General features: G+C 35.9%; 4 protein-coding genes across 6 annotated transcripts; 3 read left to right on the top strand and 1 right to left on the bottom strand.

Moving 5' to 3' along the window:
- Nucleotides 1-814: 814 nt before the first annotated feature.
- Nucleotides 815-6,114, bottom strand: neil3 (nei-like DNA glycosylase 3). 2 transcript variants are annotated; one of them, XM_065272758.1, is made up of 10 exons: nucleotides 5,914-6,114; nucleotides 5,687-5,796; nucleotides 4,652-4,783; nucleotides 4,086-4,299; nucleotides 3,873-3,947; nucleotides 2,540-2,706; nucleotides 2,267-2,442; nucleotides 1,790-2,174; nucleotides 1,505-1,664; nucleotides 815-1,257 (listed from the first exon to the last, which is right to left on the bottom strand). In XM_065272758.1, the coding sequence occupies exons 1-10, from the start codon at nucleotides 6,016-6,018 to the stop codon at nucleotides 1,075-1,077; spliced, it is 1,707 nt and encodes a 568-aa protein (XP_065128830.1). In that variant the 5' UTR covers nucleotides 6,019-6,114; the 3' UTR covers nucleotides 815-1,074. The 2 variants fall into 2 exon arrangements, with proteins under 2 accessions (XP_065128830.1, XP_065128823.1); XM_065272751.1 differs by having other exon boundaries at nucleotides 834-1,257; nucleotides 1,790-2,183.
- A 294-nt stretch (nucleotides 6,115-6,408) lies between these two features.
- asb5a (ankyrin repeat and SOCS box containing 5a) lies at nucleotides 6,409-11,456 on the top strand. Of its 2 annotated transcripts, none has more exons than XM_065272735.1 (7): nucleotides 6,409-6,627; nucleotides 8,369-8,448; nucleotides 8,674-8,781; nucleotides 9,984-10,137; nucleotides 10,241-10,375; nucleotides 10,468-10,659; nucleotides 10,767-11,456. In XM_065272735.1, exons 1-7 carry the CDS (start codon nucleotides 6,429-6,431, stop codon nucleotides 10,892-10,894), a joined length of 996 nt encoding a protein of 331 aa, XP_065128807.1. In that variant the 5' UTR covers nucleotides 6,409-6,428; the 3' UTR covers nucleotides 10,895-11,456. The 2 variants fall into 2 exon arrangements, with proteins under 2 accessions (XP_065128807.1, XP_065128812.1); XM_065272740.1 differs by lacking the exon at nucleotides 6,409-6,627 and adding an exon at nucleotides 7,441-7,846 and having other exon boundaries at nucleotides 10,767-11,455.
- Nucleotides 11,457-11,676: 220 nt separating this feature from the next.
- Nucleotides 11,677-14,086, top strand: spata4 (spermatogenesis associated 4). The gene is made up of 5 exons (XM_065270309.2): nucleotides 11,677-11,843; nucleotides 12,383-12,512; nucleotides 12,752-12,870; nucleotides 13,305-13,525; nucleotides 13,717-14,086. Exons 1-5 carry the CDS (start codon nucleotides 11,743-11,745, stop codon nucleotides 13,827-13,829), a joined length of 684 nt encoding a protein of 227 aa, XP_065126381.1. The 5' UTR covers nucleotides 11,677-11,742; the 3' UTR covers nucleotides 13,830-14,086.
- A 5,055-nt stretch (nucleotides 14,087-19,141) lies between these two features.
- Nucleotides 19,142-20,998, top strand: LOC141280868 (general transcription factor II-I repeat domain-containing protein 2-like). Its single transcript, XM_073812095.1, has one exon. The coding sequence runs from the start codon at nucleotides 19,142-19,144 to the stop codon at nucleotides 20,996-20,998; it is 1,857 nt and encodes a 618-aa protein (XP_073668196.1).
- The last annotated feature ends 823 nt before the right edge of the window (nucleotides 20,999-21,821 follow it).

Genomic DNA, 21,821 nt, shown 5'->3' with positions numbered 1-21,821 from the left:
CACAAATTAAAAAGGCTTGTTTATATATTAATTACACGTGTGTGTGTGTGTGTGTGTGTATTTATATATTTATTAATAATTATTTATAATAATTTTAGAACAAACAGGATGAAGACATAAGCTAAGATAAGGAAATAAAAAGAAATTATATAAAACGGAAAAAAAATGAAATACATTTTTTTTAAATAAATATAATTTAATTTAATATAATTTAAAAAAAAATAATTATGAAATATAATTTATTTTGGATATTATTGCTTTTTCAGTATAAAAAATATTTATTCTAAATAAATTATAAATGTAACGTGATAAAACGATAAAAACTACTCCAAAATGGTTTATACTACCCTTATTATTTGAATTTTCAAAACCTGCTTAACTGAATGCTTGAGTGTTAAATCAAACAAACACCTTTTGCTTTTGATAGACATCTGCTGTTTTCTTAAAGCTGACTTTTAATTTACAAGAAAGACATCCTTCAAAATTGCTTGGATTTATACTGACATGTAAGATTAGCTTTCTCACATTAGATTAAGCTAAAGTTCATTAGCTACACAGGTACAGATGCAGAAATATAGGCTATAATATATAATTGCATATTTGTATAATTGAAGTTTGTGTTATACAGTTATAATTTATAACAATAGCATTTTAATAAAGTTTTATTCTCACACATACTATAGTTGTGTGTGATTTTGTTGTTGTTGTTTTTTTTAACTACTGTAAAAATGCACTTAGGGCACCCATTTGGCCTGCAGCGGCCCTGATTATAAATACACACAGATATATACAGTTAGTAAATAGTATTTTTATACAATATAAAAAGAGTATGCCATGTTAAAATAACTGGGATTTAGGAATGCTTGATTGAATGTTTATTTTTGGTGGTAAATTAGTTGGTTGAATAATCAATTAATCGATAAACTAGTTAGTGTTAGTAGTCATTAGTGGCAGCCCTATAAGAATTGTATAAAAAAATATTTATAACATGATTACATTTCTTTAAGAATTCAATACATTTATTTAATTAAAAAAGTAATTTTAATCACATTGAGTTGGAAGTAATGTATGAAGTCAGCAGCCAGGAAGATTGGAGATGCCAGGCCCATTTTCAGCCCACTGGAAAAAATTACATTGCTTCCCCATTTTAACTGGGCATGTGAAGAAGTTGCGCCCATTATTTGGTCCCAGTTTTAGAACGGTCTTCATTAGAGTCCGTTTACCATGATGACACATGGGAAAATGCAGATCTGCCCACTGTTACAAAAATCACACTTGAAATCAGCAAAAAATGGCAATTACATTACTATTTTTTACTCTAAAATGTGTTGACACAAAATATGTTGCTCTAAGGAAGCAAATGATGTGTTTTTATACTTTACATTAAAAAAACAGTTTTAAAAATAAAAATATGAAGTAATAAGTAAGATGATGATTAATAGAGGTAGACTGGTCACACCTGGCTGGTAATCTGGTAATAGTGAAAGCATTTTGTGCCTCTTACCTCAAAGAAGTTACACTGAGTCTCCTTGGGGAGGGCGCAGGTGTAAAACTGTCTGCCTTTGTTCTCTCCATCCTTAGTGACCACCCTAAGGGCACATGGTCGGTGATGACTTTTGCAGCAGGGGGTGGTGGATAAGGAGGCATCATTTTTCTGTGCGTCTCTGTGTAATTATGGCAAGATAATATTTATATTTTACATTTTAACTTAACTGTCATATTAAGAACTACGGTTTATAGATGCTTAAAACCTAACTGATAATACCATCTCATAATTTAACTCGCTCACCTCCCCGAGTGCTGCATGCTTCCTCCAGGAAGTTCTCCATTCATGGTTCTCATTCTCTTGTTAGGTTGACTGTGGTCTGCCGGAGATTCTCTTTTATATTGCTCATTGCCTTTGAACCACATCCCACTATTCCCATTACTGTGACTTTTCTGCTGCAAGTTGCTGCGCCCACTCGGACCCCTCGCCGTCTCTGGAGTGTTTGTCTGGTTAATGGCAAGACTTAAAGGAGAGTCAGGTTTTGCACTGAGGCTGGTTAGGACTAGAGTGGTGTTCCCAAATGCAGCTCTGCGATTTATCTTTATTTCCTGCAGGGGTTTGCCGAAAGCATTGCAGGGGTAGCGGATCAGGTCTCGACTCAAGGATGAATGTTCCAGCTTTGGGGGCTCTTTAGACACTAAGAAAAAGTTAAATCAAAAGGCTGTTAGATTAGGCTTGCATAACATCTGTTCTGTAGGTGCGTCCCTGTCTGAAACGTACCTTCTGGTCTGGGGCTCATACATGCTTCGCAGGATTTGTGGCTTGGGAGGTTGATGAGAGTACAAAGGGGACACGCCCACTCCTCTTCCTCTTTCTTTGCCACCTCATCATCATGACTACTGCACATTTCACCCTGATATACCCATCCAATCAAACTGTTACGAGTTGGGAGTTTACTGTCAAGTTGCAAAGACGAGTGTTTAGATCTCTGTGTATAAGTGTGTGTGTATGTAGAAAAACAAAACAATGTATGCGAGATGATGTGCAGCGCACCTGATGTTGATTTCACTTGGATCACCTGTCTGACAGCGCTGACAGAAGTATGTCATCCTGCCATTGTCTCCTAGTCGACAGACGGTGATGGTTCCACTGCATTGGCCGCAGTTTGGACGTTTGTACACTTTGTAATGCTTGTAAAGTGGAGATCCATTTTTTCTACACTGGAAGAAAAGTTAGAAGCAAAATGTAAAATGCTTAAGGACAAATCTCACAACGTTCCAGCATTAGTTCACTTAGATTTTCAGTGTTTTGAAAGATAATAAATTAAGAGCTTGAAAAGGGCTGATGCTAACAAGTATTTTTTTGCTATTTTTTTCACAGTTCTATCAATTATATAATATCTCAGCAATCATAAGACAGATTAACTGTCTGCCCCTTTAATTAGGTTAAAACTGTTTTATAAGCTATTGCCATTTGGTGCATAATGCAGCTTAATCTAAAACAACATGTATATATAACACTAAAGGGCGCCTCAATTTTATATTTGCTTTCTGTTATTAAAATCCATTGATAGAAACATTAAATATTTTCATTACTTCAAACAATAATGTCATTTTAAGCTGTGGACGCTGCCATTAGGTTTTCATGCATAGTGCATTCTTAGTCGATGGCATGTCATGAAATATTACTAAAGTTTACAATAGTAATTATATTACCACCAAATGCAATAAATCCATTTTGACTAATTTTGGTAAAAACATGTTCTGTAACAATCTTTCTGGTAGCATCTTTAGGTTATAAGAGAAACTATATTGTATGGCGGAACAGCACTTTTGGGAGTACTTCAACTCGCCTGAAAAATCCGCTCCCCTTCTCCCTCTCATAATGGGAGAGGAAGGGTGTTACTGCGCCGAGTCGAAGTACTCCCAAAAGTGCTGTTCCGCCATACAATATAGTTCCTCTTTTAAATCCGCTTAGAAAAGCACTATGTTTTATTTTGTACCACCAAACTTGCTCGTATAACTACTCGTCTTAAATAGGAAAAACGTTGATGTGTTTGGTCACTTCTAACTTTATCTCTGAGTGGTACCATTGAATGATTGGGGCTAAGCTAAATGCTATCGAAGTGTCGCAGCGCGCCCCAGCGCTTACGTGCACGAACTAAGATGATAGAGGGATGTATCAACTCTTCTTAGTTAAGGTAATAACATATTTTAATATTGAAAATGAGCAGACTATTCCTTTAAGAGTGTATAATCTTAAATTCAAGTAAATATGCATGAACATTGGCTATTCCATTAAACTAACACAAATTTTGATAGATGTTTTGAGAAGCAATGTATATTATAGTAAATTATAGGAAATATTTGAGCACTGAATAAGGTACCTTATAAAACAGGAGTGTAAAATCTCGCGTCATCTTCACAAGATGATGGACCTGTTCATCAGTCAATTGTTTGACCTATAAAGCAAAGCACAGCAGATTTAATTGGAAAATAACACTTCAAAACCTCAAGCCAAATAGGTAAGACATCCACTCAACTGTTACACCCAAATGACACATGGGTGCAAGCCTAGGACTTTACAAAGCAAATAGTACCTTGACAGCAGGGTTAAGACCACTGTCGAAAAGGGCTTCATTTTTAATAATGTTTCCTACACCAGGAAGAACAGATTGATCCAAAAGCACATCACAGAGCATTCTTGCACTCTCTCTCTTCACAGCCTCCACCGCCCGAGAGAAACTAAACTTGGGTGAACAGACATCTAGACTCTCCATGGCTTTTACTTTCTGCTTACAGTCTTCTGTGAGTCTAGGAAATGTAAACAGAATTACTTTTCCCTGAGGGGTCAAAATCTTTGAAGGCTCAGTGTAAAAAAGCTGAAAAGAGTTTGAGCTGTCTGGACTTTGCTGAGGCATTGGCAGTTAAGAATTTAATCCAGTATGGCAAGCATTTCTGAATGGGAAAAGTCACCTGTTTAAGAGCTGCAGTTAATAAAATGACCCCCAAGATGAACATTAGGATAAACTGTTCGACTGTGACAGACTTTGAGTGAAGATGCAATGTAATCCAGGATTAAATTTAGGTCTAATCCTTATACAGAAATACTTGTTATATGAAACACAAAGAATATATAACATTTTTATAATAGTATAAATTGTACCTGATTTCTACAGTTGTCTCAAAGAAACAAACAACATCATTAGAAAGTTGAATAACCAGCGCTGGTGGTTTTCCATTCAAATCAGTTTTCTGGGGATTTATCCTCAATGAACCATTCATGCCAAAATGCAATCTGAAGCAAGATACATTTACAATGTAGAGATTAGACAACATTTTTCCAAATAAATTTAACAGATAAAGTTAAAATACACCAAATCAATACACACGCTTGTAAACCAGCAGTTCCCAAACTGGGGGGCGCAAGATGGTGCCGGGGCCCCAGTTTTATAACAACTTTATAAAATACATTCATTTATCATAACTTCTGTGTAATTTACCTCAGAAAAATAAGGCTAACCAACAGCACTACACTGTATTATTTTATATTTTTTCAGTCAAATTTGTAGTTTAAGATATGGTTTGTTTTATGTCATGAATTTTTATTGGGGGGCTGTAAAGTGATGGACCCAACACAAATTGGAGAACCACTGTTGTAAACTATTGCATTTATATCGTTGAAATAAATTCATATTTTCAGATTTACATCATTCCAATACAATGAATTGCTCTTTTACAAGGACAAAATTATCATTACAAAGCAAAAACAATTAGTATATATTTTTTAATATTCAGTATTTCAGTATATCAGTTCAATCCGTCTTCAATGGATAGTTCACCCAAAAATAAAAATTATGTCATCATTTTCTCATTCTCATGTTGATCTAAACCTGAATTAATTATTTTTTTCTGATTGAACTGTTTTTCCTACTATGGAAGACAATGGTTACAGTCAGCTGTGTACTTACCATCATTTATCAAAATATATTTTTTTGTGTTCATCAGAAAAAAAGAAATTTATACAGGTTTAGAACAACATGAGAATGAGAAAATGAGTTTCATGAAGAATTTTCATTTTTGGGCGAACTATCCCTTTCATGTGTACATATGATTTTGTCCATTATGACTAACAAATCACTAATTTACTGCAGACTTTAATCTATAAGACTTTAGATATCACATTGTGTTTTCTACTCACCTTAGAGCTCTTAAGCCAAAATACATGAACATCTCTTTGCCTAACGTTTCCACTCCTGTAAACTCACAGCCCATAAAGATCTGAAAGGAGCTCGGGCTGCTGCCAGCTGACTAGATAGAGATACGAGTAAACATTTAAAATGCAGAAGACATTACAGCGCTATGCTTTTAATAACAGAAGTGTAAATAAAACTCATCACATTGGACTGCCCAGTGCCCTGTACTTACTGATGTATTCGTTTCAGTCCCGTGTATGTCTAAAACTTTATGTCCCTTTTGAACTTTTGCGCGAATCTTCTCACCATTTAAGGTGCATCCCGGACCCTCGACCATTGCGATCTATATTATATTACAGTATTCAAGCAAATTATAAACAATCAGATGCAAGTGCTAAAACGTCTACCGTGTATGTTTTAGCGCGACGGGTGACGTAAGAAACCCGCCAATGATTTAAACATGCGCATGCGCGAACGGAAGCGTTACAGTCAAATCGAAAGAAAATTTTGATCTTTTTCATTACAGTATTTAAGTTTAATTAAACAATTTCACATTTTTATGTCAGTATGTCAATGTCTTAATTTTATAATATTTCCCCAAATTTAATGAATCTGTGTCTATCAATAAAAGTCTAATCTCATATGAGCTGCAGTAAAGGCCCAAATGTATAGGGGGTGCTGTTGGGGTAGCATGCAAAGTCTGTATGCATAATCATTTCCAAAACATTTTAACACACACACACAGCCATGACAGAAACCACTGAGGAATACAGACCATTTGCAGCACAGCTGTCCAATGTTTACCTTACCATCCTGGCCCTCTTTTGCTTCAAACTTTTTGTTAGAATCACCCTAAATTTACTCACACACTTCTATATCATCAAAGGCAACCGCAGGGAGGCTGCCCGGATTTCAGCTGACTTCTATGGTAATGGTCAAGGTTATGGTAAGTACACCACTGTGACAGCAGAAGTGTGGGTTTAATTTCCTAGCCCCAACATTTTGCCCATGATGTTTGCATAGATATATTTGGAGCAGTATTAGTATTATTGCACATGCACAATGGTTTTACTGCAATGTGTGCCATGGATTTATTTATGGCAGCTGTCATTGCATGTGTGAAGGACCTGCTAGGGGAGAACATTTTACAATTTGGTGTTGTAAGTGTTGTAAAACAGGCATAATCTTTGTATTCCAAAGCAAGTTGTCATCATTTCTATTTGTATGCTTTGCATCATGGCATGAGATCACATGACCACCATGCTGGATTTCACTAAGCATGTTATGCGCATGGCCACCGGGCTGCTGTTTACAGTGTTGTATAAATAGAATTGAGGCCATGTCATCTGACACATACATACATTGATCACACAAGAAACCCAGTCATCATCTTTAGTCTAGCAAGTGATGCAGACTAAATACGGTTGTCTAGGAATCTGTGTAGGGCAACCGGGTCGTTTAAACAGCAGTGAGGGTTTTTTTTGCTGTAAACAAGTTGTTTCATAGAGCGTTTCTCTGAGTTTAAGATCAGGGACAGAGGAACAGAGTTGAGGGATGGTCACAGGGGATTGCCATAGTCTGGCATTTACCAAGTAACTTAAGTAGGGCAGCTCAGATGAAAACAGCAGACAGCTTTAGTGACTCTTTTAAAAACATTTTTGAAGAGAATGATATAAGGAGGAAACATTTTCCTTAAGGGACGCAAGTTCTGTCAAAGTGGAAGTCTTGCTGAGCTGGTTAACCAGCCAAGGTTGGTGCTTTGATATGTTTCATGTGTACGTGGAGTGCTTCACAATATCGTAAGTGCTGAAGTGAGCTAGATTCTTGAATTATTGTTCCTGAATGGGAAACTGAAGATGGGAACTAAAAACACTGATGTGTAAACAACAGAGAGTTGGTCCTGCAGAATTTGAACTTTTCCAATATGCCTGATACCATTAATTTGCTTGCTAACAAGGAACAGAATTGCAATAAGTAGATGTTTAAGAGAAATTAATAAGATGGATAGAAAGCCTTATGTCTCATGAAGGAGATCAGGTTTGAGATTTAGCCCTCTGCACATAGCATTATATACAATACTGTAGTTCAGTGAGAGATGAAGAGAGGTGAAGATGATGATGATGACGTGTGGAATGCATCAGCAGTTATTCTGGATATTGACTCAGGTGTGTACATTGACTTATACTGTAAAAGTTTTTTTTTTTTAAGACCAAATTGGAAATCTGAGATCTTGAATAGGAAGTCCTATTCAAATTTGAAAATAAACTGGGTTATTGGGCTGTAAAACTTTTAAAACAAAGAAATGCCAACCTAAAATTAATAAGAAATCTTTTGGATTCTGCACTTCTAGGTCATTGTTCAAATGTGAACAAATATTAACAATATTACATTAAATAAAAAAGTACAAGATGGTCTATAGATATTTTCAAAATTATACTGGATAACATATTTTAGAAAGTTTTGCAGAAACCATTTATCTTACTTTAAATGCATGCTGTCATTGTATCGAAATGAGGTATATAATAAAAAAATACAAATCTTTTTATTTTTATATACTGTAATTTTTATATTCAAATATTGTAATGCAAAATAGAAGCAGTCACTAATTTGACTTTTGCACCCGCTGTGATTTATGTTGCTTTTGTTTCAGGTTGCTTTAATTTACCAAATCACTTTTTGCTTTTTAGGTTCATGGTCCGATCGCTCCCCTCTTCATGATGCTGCCTGCCAAGGACGACTGCTGGCCCTCAAGACCCTGATTGCTCAGGTAATTCAAATAACGTGTTTGAACTGTAAATGGATAACCATGTCATTTTATTATACGTGGTCACATGCACCCTTCAGGATAAAAAATTTAATATGCATTTAGTGCAAAGCAGAACTGTGAGCCGTCATTCACAATAGTTAAAGGGCACTGCTGCCACCATCTGGAATTGGACAATCCTGCACATTCAAATGCATACTCATACTGTATCTCTTAATCTGTCCTCAGGGCCACAGTGTGAATGTGCTGACAGTAGACCACATTAGTCCTCTTCATGAAGCGTGCGTAGGGAACCATGTTGCCTGTGCCAGAGCCCTGATAGATGCTGGAGCCAACGTTAGTCTCTGCAGGGCTGATTGGTAACATTTTCATTTGACAGGATTTGAGTAGCTTTGGCCAAGGCTTATTTTACTGAGATTATATGAAAACCTGTGTGATTCAAGACACTGTAGAAGACAGTATGTACTGTAGACTGTGCTATGTTACCTAAATAATGACTTTATGAATACTGACTAAATCTGTGAAACCCAACAAAAGTCATTTTGGTGATTTACTGTTTTCTACTATACATAAAATCCTCCTACATAATATAAAGAAAATTCTGTGAACATATAATCTTGTTATCTTTAATATTGTATAGTAAGGCCATATCAAATATTAAAATTAAAGTGAAATCAATTATTTAAATTGAGATTTTAGCCTGGATTTTATAGACAGTGTCAAAATACTGACTATTTATATTTTTTATTATTATTGTTATTTATAGTCAAATTTATTATTATTATTATTAATAGGGTTGGAAACTTTCCATGGCAAATAATAACATGAATATATGTGAATTAACAGGAATGGGAATAAAATTTAAATTTGAAAAAAATGCAGAGTTGCCTATAAGAGGGAAATAAAATGTAGTTTTAAGAACAAAATAACACATAAAATAATGTCAAAATGTTTGCATGTATTCACAAAAATTACATTTGTTTAAAACTTCCTTGTTCTGTGCGTAAGCTAGTGTGCAACGACATTATGCCATTGTAAAGAAAACATTTTGGTGAGATCATTTTAAAAAGTTGTTTAAAAAGGACACTTGCATGTATTACCTTGCATGCATGTCTGTTTATGACCAAACAAAATGTTTATTTATATTTGCATATGATATAGTTTATATACATTTCACAAAATTTCCATAAATTCCCATGAAGTTTCCAATTTGCAATATTTCCAAAATTCCCCAGATTAAGTTCCCATGGAAAGTTTCCGGAAAATTAACCAGAAACTTTTCACTCTTTCGCAACCCTAATTATTAATAACAACAATAAATTATTGCATTAAGACTTACATTTGTATTGTTTAACATTTTATCTATTCAATGAGTTATAAGACAACCCTAACAATGTAGTAAAAACATGTAAAGATAAAATGTAAAACATTCAGAGTTTTGTATAGAGTAAATGTACTGTATTTTCAGCTATTTTCAGGGTTATTGATGTCCCTGCATGCTGTTGTTCAGCCACTGTAATTTATGTCTGTATGTTCAGGTTAATGTGACAACTATTGATGGTGTGACTCCATTGTTCAATGCCTGCTCAGTTGGCAGTCTTCGCTGTCTCGAGCTTCTCTTGCAAAGTGATGCTAGATCACAGGCCCTGGCTTTGTGCCAGCCTTCCCCAATCCATGAGACAGTCAGCAGAGGTGGGAAAAGGGCTCTGGGGAATCACGGCCCCACATAACCAATATTAGCAATAATTAGCTGACCTGTTGAAAGACACTTTAATTATTCCACATTGTTTTAAAGGCTACAGCAATTTAGTGGAGGCATTGGTCGAGTGGGGTGTGGATGTAGATTATGAAATTCCTCACATGGGCACCCCTCTCTACACTGCTTGTCAATGTAAGGAGTTCATCTGTGCCCGCAAGCTGCTTGACGGAGGTAAGCATCTCATAATTCATACAAATAATTAAAGTTGTACATCTTGGGTATAAGCTACAGTATACTACATTTGTCATTTTCACACACCGTAGGTGCAAATGTGCAAAGAGGCTCAAATATGGAAACTCCTCTTCATGCAGCTGCCCAGAAAGACTGTGTAAGCATATTAAAGCTACTGCTGGAATATGGGGCAGATATAAATGCACGCAACCTGGAGTATAAACGGCCCGTAGAGGTTGCTCCTCCAGGGAGTTTAACAGAGGGCTTCCTGTTGATTTATGAAGGTAAGGATTTGGGGTTATTTTGGGGGGGAAAATAGTTTAGTAACAGGTTTACCAGTATAGTCACTATTTTATGTGACTAGACTTTAACTATATTGTTTGTTTTGCAGCTACTCCCCGTACTTTGTGTCAGCTGTGCCGTCAGCAAATCAGAGAGAATTTGGGTCCTTCCCGACTGCATTGCATACCACATTTGCCCCTCCCAAAAGCTATGAAGGATTTTTTACAGTATAGATAATGTCTTTACCCTCACTAGCTGTCTAGCTGAATAATTTTTAACCATAAATGCTGACATTTATTCCTTGCAATAATTTTTTTGGGTGGTCTAATTTTTATTTAAAGAATATATTGTCAGTTTTGCTGTGGGACTTATGTGGCATGTTGCATGTTGTAATATTTTCAGAGTATAATAATAAAAACATTAAATGCAAATGTACATATTTAACATATTATGCACAGAGACGAAATCAGTTATTTAATTTACTGAAAAGTATTGCATAATAACTGTTAGCAATTTAACAAAAATTATACACCATTTATTGTCTTAAAAGCTTTGGAGTGTTTTGAAGCTTAGATGTAGGCCTACATATTGTTGAAATTATGATGAACATAACATTTAGCAAGTAGCAATAAAAGATTAATTATAACGTAATCATTATTCTGTGTTTTGTTTATAGACACCAAACAACACATCCTTAAACAACATTAAAAAAAAACAAAGCAAGTAATGGCTAAACCAATTTACAAAATTGCACAAAATTTTATGCACAATGAATCCAAAATAATTTCAAGTAGCCTACATTTTTTGGATGATGAGAAGCTGAAGTTTAAAATTAATTAATAAATCATATGTTTTTAATGCTTAGGCTATGTCTTCTGAATGGGAATTTTCTTGATGTTTTCTCGATGTTTTGGAGCACACTAGTATAAATACGCACGCACGTGACCAGCAGGTGGCAGCACCAACTTCACAATGTGTTTCTGGGGTTTCCATGCAACAGTAAACAAAGAAATGTACAAGGTTTTGTCCTCTTTCACCGACACAATATCACAGAGCTCGTAGCATAGTCGTAAAATCATTAAGTTATGGCCTATTCACCGTCGCCCAAGAAGGCTGGCCTGCCACGAGAGGTTTTAAAATGGCTGCAAAGTCTTGATTTATCGTTTTCGACCAAAAACGTGCGCAGGTGAGTAAGATAGATAACAAAATCTCTGTCTGCAGCCCCAAAAGCAGTATTTTGATCTCAATAGATTTGCACTTGTCTTTGATACAAGATTGTAATAGCTTAATTACTTCCTTTATCATTTACAAAAAGATTCATGAAGAGCCCGCAGTGTTTATGTAAGAAGGAAATTCAGTCAACACAGCCATGCCAGTAAATGAAAAACTTTTGCAATAAAGTACAAATATTAATCTCGAACAGCATAACGTTAGCCCTTACGAAAATTACCTATGGTTTTACTTGTGGTAAAAAAGTTTAGTAAGTAAAAGTGTAATAAAGAATTATTATTAACCATGGTTTTTGGTTAATTGATTGCTGTTAGCAAAACCATTACTACACTGGTTTAACTATAGTAACCATGTTTTTTTACTGTAGTAAAACTTAAGGGTTAATTTTTAAGGGAGGTCAATAATATTTTTATCTGTAGCCAACAATGTTGCCATGCATTGATTGATAACAAAGACTTTATCATGTTTGTATTCTTCAACTTTCTTTACTTAAAGAGACTTTTCCAATGGATGCCTGGTGGCAGAAATATTTTCCTGGTACTTCCCAAAGGATTTCCATATGCACTCATATGAAAATGGAGCGTCACTGCCTACCAAGCAATCAAACTGGTCCCAAATTGAGAAAGTCAGTCACATAGTGAATAGTTGTATATTGTGATTTATTTATTATCTTGATATACACTAGTCAACATTTGAAGTGGATCAAAACCTTTCATAAACGTCTTATAATTTTAAACAATACCTCTCTAAGGACACTTTGGTTCACTTTTTGATCCACTTTAAATGTTAACTAGTGTAAAATTATTTCTACCAAAATACTAAAAGTTAATAAGGAACTGTAATGAGTATTTTGCTCTTAAAAAGTTTTTGGTGAAGCAAAACATCGGTTTGTCGAAGGAAGTCATAGATGGCACAATCCACTGCAAACCTGGTGCTGCAGAGCTTCTTGTCCAGGACATTTACAGCATCCTGACCAACAGAAGGTGAGCGAGCATACAACGAATATATATTTTATTTAACATAAGTCCCCTTTCAAAGCCTACAGTGAACGGCCCTTTTGAGCTACAGCCCTTTACTTCCCGGCTGAATGACATCAATATAAGAGTTTTTGACTAAACTCCGCCCACAGGAATACGTCAGTCACCAGCTTTGGCTCAAACGGTTCTACTAAGCTAAGCCATCACTCTAAACAAATATCATATCATAATGTAGATTTATTTATATTGATAATAAATATTTGATTCAGACCCTCTCAATGTTTATGGTATCTCTAAAGCTTTTGGCATGTTAAAACCAGGATTCAAGAAGTGCAGATGTCATATTTGATCCTTTATCTTTACTAAGTGTACAACTTTCCATTCTTTTTAGTGCTATTAGTGTTTAAGCTTGCCTGTTATTTTTGTTTTGTTTCATGTAGGATCCAAAGCATCCAGAGGGTGGAGCAAGGCTTCACTGATAAGGCCTATCAAGAACAGCTGCCCATGGTGGCTCGATCCACAGCTTCAGTGGCCATAAAGAACAACCTGTGTCTCAGTGAGGTTATAGCTGAACCAAACATCATGGCCAACCAGCGTAAAGTCCAGGCCATCATACACCGGCACATAGAACAGAGAAAAGAAGAGAGGAACCAAGACCCAAGTAAGCTCATCTTTAAGTATCACATTGATTTCTGTTTGATTTTTAAAGAGTATGTTACGTTAGGGTTTAAGATGTATTTTTAGAAAATAAATGGATAGATTTACATATTTTAATACAGTTTTTATGCAGTATGAATTTATTACAGTTGTATTTTGTTAATGGTGACATATATCTATTTTGCTTCTTGACAGATCGATTCAATGTTAGACCCACTCTTGGAGAACAGGCTGTCAGAATTGCTTCACTTTTAGCCCACCAGAGTGAGCCAGAACTTCAGATAAACTCCAGTGTTGCTGCTTGTTAAGATTCTGTCTCGAACTTTCAAACAAGAAGATGAGACGTTTAAGCCAAAAGTCTTTATACTTTATTTTCCTTTTTTCATTTCTGTTAATAGTCTATTGTACACATTTAACTACAAATTCATTGTTAATACATTTATTGTTGATCCCAGAGACGATACAGAGACTCTTTCAGATAGATGTCCAACAGCGGTCTTTATCTATAGGATGATCATTTGTATGTATTCAAGGTTTGTGGATGTAGCAATGAGACTTGCAATAAACTAACATGTCTATGCAAACATATGTATTAGTGCATACTTTTCACTGGAATAAAAATTTAGTACATGGGGGGCGGTTTCCCGGACAGCGCTTATGCTAGTCCCAAACTTAAATGAATGTTTGAGCTGCCTTAATTTAAAAACACCTTGTACTGCCATATCTTAAAATATATCAGTCTCATTGTTTGGTTTCAAGATGCACACTATAAGTGCAGTGTTGGGGAAGTTACTTTTAAAAGTAATGCATTACAATATTAATTTACTCCCAAAAAAAGTAACTAATTGCATTACTAGTTACTTTTCATGGAAAGTAATGCTTACGTTACTTTTAAGGTACTTTTGTGTTACTTTTTCTTACTTTGATGAGGCTTGATCTCGTACAGGCCTTGCACGTCATGTTTTTATGATCGCAAAAATATCAAGCTCTGGCCTGCCATATCAGTTTCTGACTCCAACTGTTGCCACATAGGCATGTACGCATAGAGTGGATAATGACACTATGTTCAGTTTAATTCAGTACATAATTTTTTTAAATCAAATTAATTAAACTAAAAAAGTAACTTGCATTACGTTTTTGAAAAAGTAACTCAAATATTAATGTGTACATTTAAAAAGTAATGCGTTACTTTACTTGTTACTTCAGAAAAGTAATATTATTACGTAATGCGTTACCCCCAACACTGCACACCATTATTGTTTTTTGTAAGGTTTGTTTATAAAAACTACTTATATACTATGGGGTGGTTTCCCAGACAGGGATTATCTTAAAACAGGACTAGGCCTTAGTTTAATTAGGAAATATAACTAGTTTTAACAAACATGCCTTACTAAAAACATAACTTGTGTGCATTATGAGGCAAAACAAAGGGTACTGATGTATTTTAAGATATGTCAGTGCAAGTTGTTTTCAGTTTGGACAGTTCTTACTTTTATTTTAGTCTAGGACTACTCTAATCCCTGTCTGGGAAACCGCCCCTATATAACTAAGGCCTAGTCCTGGACTAATCTAAACCCTGTCCTGGAAAGTGAAAACAGATAGACGTAGAGATCCATCATCCCAGCTAACTGTTGCTGGTATCATGACAATGCTTGTTTAAGTGGTCTCTTTGGAAAAGCAATAAAAATGTCTGTAAGCATAAATCCAGCATTTATCAGTTAACCACAGCAGCTCCCTGGCCTATTGTTGACACATTATTAAGATGTTTCTGTTTTTTTTTAAGGAGGCACACCACATTCTCTTGCAGGCCCACTGTGAATTAGACTGTGAGACAGGCAGGTTTTAGGCAAGCTGCCCGAGACCCTTTTTACCCACTTTGCCTCTCTTTACCCTCTTTATTTCTCCCTTAGACACTGTCAGACTGTTTTTTTTCACCCCGTCTTTCTTTCGCTCAGAAACACTCACACGGTCACTACCACTGTCAAACTATAAAAAGTGTATCTGCTGTTACCATGCTCCTCTTAGACTCAATTCACAGGTTGCCATGGATATCCAAAGCAAGCGTACTGCTTTTCATGAATGTGGCCAAGAAACTAACTTTTAAGACCTCCCAGTCTCTCTCACGCTCTCTTTCTTCTTCTGGCTCTCTTCCCTATTAAACATTTATACTATTTTACCCTAAACAGACATTTAAAAAAAACTAACAATAGAGATTTTTGTTGTTTAATTATTGGCATTGCCAGGCCCTTTAAATCACTATCTGTTCTAATTGATCCAACATGATGACAAACTCAAAATTGTAAATGTAAAATTTTTTTAGAGATGCACATTTTTTTCTGAGAAGTATTCTGTTTGACCCATCTGGAAAATGCCATCTTGGACGCTAAGTGATGGCTGCTAAAGTAATTACATTGTAAATACCATAAATAAAACGCTGTGATGTTATATACTCATATTCATTCTTTGCTCACTGATTGCAACGTATGTGTGCATGTGTCGCCTCTTGGACAAGTATATAAAGCTGGTTACCATGGTAACAAGGCAGCTAGAGCTACAATCGAGTGGAACATGTTAGCGCGCCTGCAAGAATCTCAAAATACACACACCGAACACATTTTGTGCGATGCATTCCACTGCCAGCTAACTCCATGTAGACGGCTAGATGCCCTTGTAGAGGCCGCTAAGCCATCTGTTGTGTATTTTTTCATCTGGGCCTGCAGCGCAAAACAGGGAGGATGCATGTATGTGAAAGTGAGAGGAGGACCGTTCAGACTCGTGTGTTTAATTCAAACAGAAACATGATTAGCCAGAAGGGGGTTCGGGTGTTAAAGTATAGCTCATTAACTTTGGATTCCGCCTCCAAAACCCATCCCTTTTCATTGTGTACTGTATGCATCACACGTTAACACATGCACATAAGGGCAACACACACAGTTGGCAGGGAGCGCTAATGTTTTTCTCTCAGCACCTTCCTAGAAAAGCTGCATCATCAGGGACCAGGGTGTGGCTGTGTATTTGCCAGTGCATAGACTCGATGGCATGTGACAGTCACACTGGAAATCATTTTGTCTAAATTAACATATGCATAGAAATATATATGCTTTTATATAAACATAATTATAGTATTTTTTTGTATATTTATAGAGCACAATTACTGATAAAATGTATACTTGCTAATGCAAGTATGTCCGTTGCTTTAGATAAAGATGTCTGCCAAATCCATATATGTAAATGTAAAACACTATTATACTGATGCATGCATTTATATGATTGGTCTACTTAATGACCAGGGGTTTATATGTATACATCAAATGTTTATATTAGGATAATTTAATAATTTCAATTACCTATATTTACTTAAAAATATGTGATATAAAAATATTCTTCTAAATTGCAAATAATGCAATTATCCATCAACAAGACATTTTGGAATTTAAAAAAGGGTAAATAAAAAATAAAATATTATCTTTATTTAGATCGATGGGTGTGGCAAGATCAATTTTGACTAGGATCAAAATTACTCAAAATTTTCACCCCCTGTACACCTATGTCAAGAATGGTACAAAAAATGAATTAAGGTGAATTATATAATGGACAATTCCAATATATAATCTGCCTATCATTAGTTTTCACTGTACAAATAATCAATTATGTTGCCTAAATACCTTAAGTGGAAAATGTGAGCCTGTTCGCATCAAATACCTTTCATTCTCATCTAACCAGTTTTATTATCGTTACTACATTTGACCTTTTCTGCTTGTACAGTAATGCAGAGCTCTTTATATATAGGCACTCAGGATAGGAATGTTAAACATGGCAAAACAGTATCAACACATAAGGCAAACTGTTATTGTCACGGAATAAACAATCTTTTTGTGGAGCAGATTTAAGAGCTGCTGGAGTGTAGCGGAGTAGAAAACAGGGACCTTACGATGTGTTCTCAAAGTTCAACTACTTCAACTTGAAGAAGCCAAAAAATGTCCATCTGACGCATTTATAAAAAAATGCGAGAGCGATTTCCATGTAAAGGTTCTCTTAAATACTTGAAGTAACAGCTGCATCTCACACCATCTAATGTTATTCTAAGATTCCAGCTAAGAAAAAGGTCAGTCTTTGCAATTAAAAAACTTAATACTGGCTGTTAGATTTAAATTTGTCAGTGTTTTTTATTTTTTGACATATTTTTGAACTTGGACTTGCTGTCACTAAGTCGAATGGGGCCAGAAAACAGTACAGAAAGTGTTAACATTTTGGTAACACTTAACAATAAGGTTTTATTTGTTAACATTAGTAAATGCATTAGCTAGCGTAAACTAAATGAGCCATGTACTTTTTCAACATTTATTTATTAAACTACATTTATTTGTATAGCGCATCAGTAATATATAGATATGGATATGGTGAGATTATAATATTTTTCAAAACACTCACTGTGCTGTCCCAGTGCTAAAACGTTTCGCATCTCTACACGTTTGTAAAAATTTTCTGTTTGTTACAAATATAAAGTATTTTTTATTTATGCATACCTTTTTTGCATTTTGTAAACTATTCTTATAAAAAATCATACTTTATCTGCTTATTTTTCTTATTTTACTACATGACTGAAATAACGACTTTTAAGAGAACCAAAGCTTTCATTACGCAAATAACAATTTCAATATATAAAACACAATGCATTTTTTAACATTAATCTTAAACTGGTGGTCTTCTTCCTCTGCTTACAGTTTTTCCACTTGCAAACTCCACCATGTAGATATGGAATCGACATGGCATGAGCGCGACTGGCTTTTAAAGGGAATCAGAGATGAGACCCTCATTGGTTTATTGCACGTTACGCCCAAAACAGGAATGTTTTAGACTGTGCGCCAGGCGTATAGACCATTTTTCCTGTCGTTAAACTAGCAAAAGTGGATTTGGACACATCCTTAGTGCACTTGCGCTGTGCGATTTAGCCCATACGCTAAGATAGTTAAAATAGGGCCCTAGAATTGTTCATTGTTAGTTCAATGTAACTAATGTATTAACCTACCATTAGGAACACATTGCAATACAAAGTGTCACAGACGGTTCATTTAAGCAGGGAAAGGACTCTGCTAATGCTAATGCATAGTTTGAGGTAAAAAATCTAAATGATTAAACTTGATAATAACCCTTTTTGTCAGTTAACTGTAATCTGTTCCAACTTAATCACAATGAAATTTGTAACTCTTTATGTGGCTAATTCATATGAATTTGTAGAATGTAAATCCAAGGTTCTCAACAGGCGGCCCGCGGGCCGAATACGGCCCGTGTCCCTTTAAGATGTGGCCCGCAGCCTCGCAGACTTGAATTGCTCTCACGGGACTTTTACGTCATACGCCGAGCGGTCTGTGCAGCGAGGTGGAGCACACTTTTTAAGTCATGAACACCAAAAAAAACTTTTACATTTTATTATTAAAATTATGTGATCACAACAGAACAAATCATTATATTTATTATATAACTTAAATAATTTCAAAAAATAAATTACATGTGTACAATTTTCATGCAACCTATCGCGAGACTAGTCTGTAAGCGCCAAATCAGTTTACTTCATTAGCAAAACCCACAGAACTTTTTCAACTCTTACGTTATTATTTTGATGGCGACCAAAAAACGAAAAGTGGACGATGAAAACAGGACTTTTAACCCTGCGTGGGAATCTGAATTTGCTTTCCTTGAGGTAAAGGGCAAACCAGTGTGTCTCATCTGTCAAAAAACGATTGCTGTATTAAAGCGGGCTAATCTGCAACGACACCACGAACAACTTCACCCGGACTTCAAGGACGTGTATCCTCCTGACAGTAATCTCAGAAAGCATAAAATACAGACTTTGCGAGATGGCTTTCAGTCACAACAATCGCTGTTTCACCGTCATGTTAAATGCAGTGACAGTGTTACGGAGGCATCGTTCAAAATCGCCTGGAATATTGCAAAAGCAAAAAAGCCAGCTACAGAAGGAGAATTTCTGAAAAATACATTTATGGACTGCGCGGAAACACTATTTTCAGATTTCAAGAACAAGGATGACATTATTAGACAAATTTCTAAACTACAGTTGTCCGACTCAACAATTACCAGGCGAGTAGAGGTCATTACAGATGATCTCTTCTCGCAGCTTTTAAAAGACATTGAACGTGCGGAGTATTTTAGTCTGGCATTGGATGAATGCACCGACGGCACAGACATTGCACAGCTTATGGTCTGGGTACGTTTTCTCAAAGGGGAAAAGTTTGCCGAAGAAATGCTGACTTTGTTACCATTAAAAGGCCAGACGCGAGGAGAGGACATTTACTCTGCGTTAAAAAACTTTTTCCATGGTCCAGGCAACAGCATCAATCTTAAAAACCTTGTTTCTGTGACCACCGATGGAGCTCCTTCAATGGTCGGAAAGGAGAAAGGTTTAATTGCTCTGCTCAGAAAAGATCCTGAAATGTCGGCATTCTTTTCTTATCATTGCATTCTGCATCAGGAGCAATTATGCAGCAAACTAAGAGGCGGAGCACTCAAAGAAACAATGGACAGTGTGGTACGTATAGTGAACTTTATTCTTGCACACGCGCTGAAACATAGACAGTTCCGATCACTCGTAGAAGAGTGTGAGAGTGCATATGGTGACTTGGCAATGCATGCAGAGGTCCGATGGCTTAGTCGCGGAAAGGTGTTATGCCGTTTTATGCAACTGCTTCCTGCTGTGCGCATGTTTTTGGAAGAGAAGGGTCAACATAATTTACTGTCTCTCTTAAATGACACATTCATTGAAAACGCTGCATTTTTAACAGACATAACGTGTCATTTAAATTCACTTAATCTCAAACTTCAGGGTAGGCAAAAAATTCTGCCGATGATGTTCAATGATGTGTCCGCATTTGAAACAAAACTGGACCTATTTGTTCAACAACTTAAGGAAAAGGACCTGACACACTTCCCTGTTCTGCAGTCTGTTGCACGATCATTGTCACCCATTGCCTACTGCCCATACATCACTGAACTAAAAGAGCAGTTTTCTCGACGATTCGCAGACATCAAGGCCATGAAACCTGTGCTGGCATTTACGGAAAATCCGTTTGCTTGTGACGTACTTTCTACTTCACTGTCAGTAAGAGATCTCCAGCTTGGAGTCGAAAGGGCTGTGTTTGAGGAGCAGCTAATCGACTTGCAGCACAATACCATTCTCAAAGAAAGGCACAAGGAAGAAAGCGCAGACACATTCTGGATATCCTTCGTTCCTAAGGACAAATATCCCGCACTATTTCAGTGTGCTCAGAAAATCCTGACCTGCTTTGGATCTACATATGTTTGTGAGAGCTCCTTCTCTGCCATGGGAATTATAAAATCAAAGCTCCGCTTCCGTCTAACTGATAGACATCTCACAGACTATCTCAGAGCAGCTACAAGTGAACAACAACCAGAACTTAAAGTACTTGTGAAAAATATGCAGACTCAAATCTCTCACTAGTAAAAATCCACAATGCAACCATACTGGGACTGCAAGAAAATACCACTTCATGTACTTTTCAACTTAGTTTTTAAGATGTGTGGAAATATCATTTGGAGTTCATTGTTTTCACTGTTTCCATGAAAAGAAAAGTATTGTGCAGTTTGTGCATTATTTTAAAATAATAAGTAAACATCAGTAATGTTTTGTGCTTATTAAGCTATGAAGTAATGTTTAGTTATAGTTTTCTCATACTCCTTTCCCATGCAACAATGTGCTTTATCTAGAAAACTGTTTTCACTGTTTCCATGAAAAGAAAAGTATTGTGCAGTTTGTGCATTATTTTAAAAATAATAAGTAAACATCAGTAATGTTTTGTGCTTATTAAGCTATGAAGTAATGTGTAGTTATAGTTTTCTCATACTCCTTTCCCATGCAACAATGTGCTTTATCTAGAAAACCTGGTTCAAACGAATAAAAAAAGGTTAAATAAAAATTAATATAAGCCAGTGGCCCTTTGTATCTTATGTGATCAAAATGTGGCCCTCTAGGCCCTTGAAGTTGAGTACCTCTGATGTAAATCATACAATCAAAAAAGCAATGATAAATCTTTTCCTTAACCCCAACCCTAAACCTGACCATTACAGTAGCAAAAGCAGACTGTACTAAAATATACAAATAAGATTTGTGAGCCCCATTCACTTCCATAGTATTCTTTTTTCCTACTATGGAAGTGAATAGGGCTCACGATCAGTTTGGTTTCAAACACTCCTCAAAATACCTTTCTTTGTGTACCAAGAAATGTAGGTTTTAACAACATGAAAGTGGGTAAATGATGACAGAA

This window comes from Paramisgurnus dabryanus, chromosome 16 (assembly GCF_030506205.2).
Source record: "Paramisgurnus dabryanus chromosome 16, PD_genome_1.1, whole genome shotgun sequence".
Lineage (NCBI taxonomy): Eukaryota > Metazoa > Chordata > Actinopteri > Cypriniformes > Cobitidae > Paramisgurnus > Paramisgurnus dabryanus.
This window is presented reverse-complemented; position numbering and strand designations above follow the sequence as displayed.

Coding starts and splice junctions, on each gene's coding strand:
- spata4 (XM_065270309.2), top strand. CDS start 11,743: ATGGCCTATTCACCGTCGCCCAAGAAGGCTGGCCTGCCACGAGAGGTT. Junction 12,871..13,304: donor AGCATCCTGACCAACAGAAG/GTGAGCGAGCAT, acceptor TGTTTCATGTAG/GATCCAAAGCATCCAGAGGG. Junction 13,526..13,716: donor AGAGAGGAACCAAGACCCAA/GTAAGCTCATCT, acceptor GCTTCTTGACAG/ATCGATTCAATGTTAGACCC.
- asb5a (XM_065272735.1), top strand. CDS start 6,429: ATGACAGAAACCACTGAGGAATACAGACCATTTGCAGCACAGCTGTCC. Junction 8,449..8,673: donor TCAAGACCCTGATTGCTCAG/GTAATTCAAATA, acceptor ATCTGTCCTCAG/GGCCACAGTGTGAATGTGCT. Junction 8,782..9,983: donor TGATAGATGCTGGAGCCAAC/GTTAGTCTCTGC, acceptor CTGTATGTTCAG/GTTAATGTGACAACTATTGA.
- LOC141280868 (XM_073812095.1), top strand. CDS start 19,142: ATGGCGACCAAAAAACGAAAAGTGGACGATGAAAACAGGACTTTTAAC.
- neil3 (XM_065272751.1), bottom strand. CDS start 6,018: ATGGTCGAGGGTCCGGGATGCACCTTAAATGGTGAGAAGATTCGCGCA. Junction 3,948..4,085: donor GTCTTAACCCTGCTGTCAAG/GTACTATTTGCT, acceptor TTTGCTTTATAG/GTCAAACAATTGACTGATGA. Junction 2,184..2,266: donor TATGAGCCCCAGACCAGAAG/GTACGTTTCAGA, acceptor ACTTTTTCTTAG/TGTCTAAAGAGCCCCCAAAG.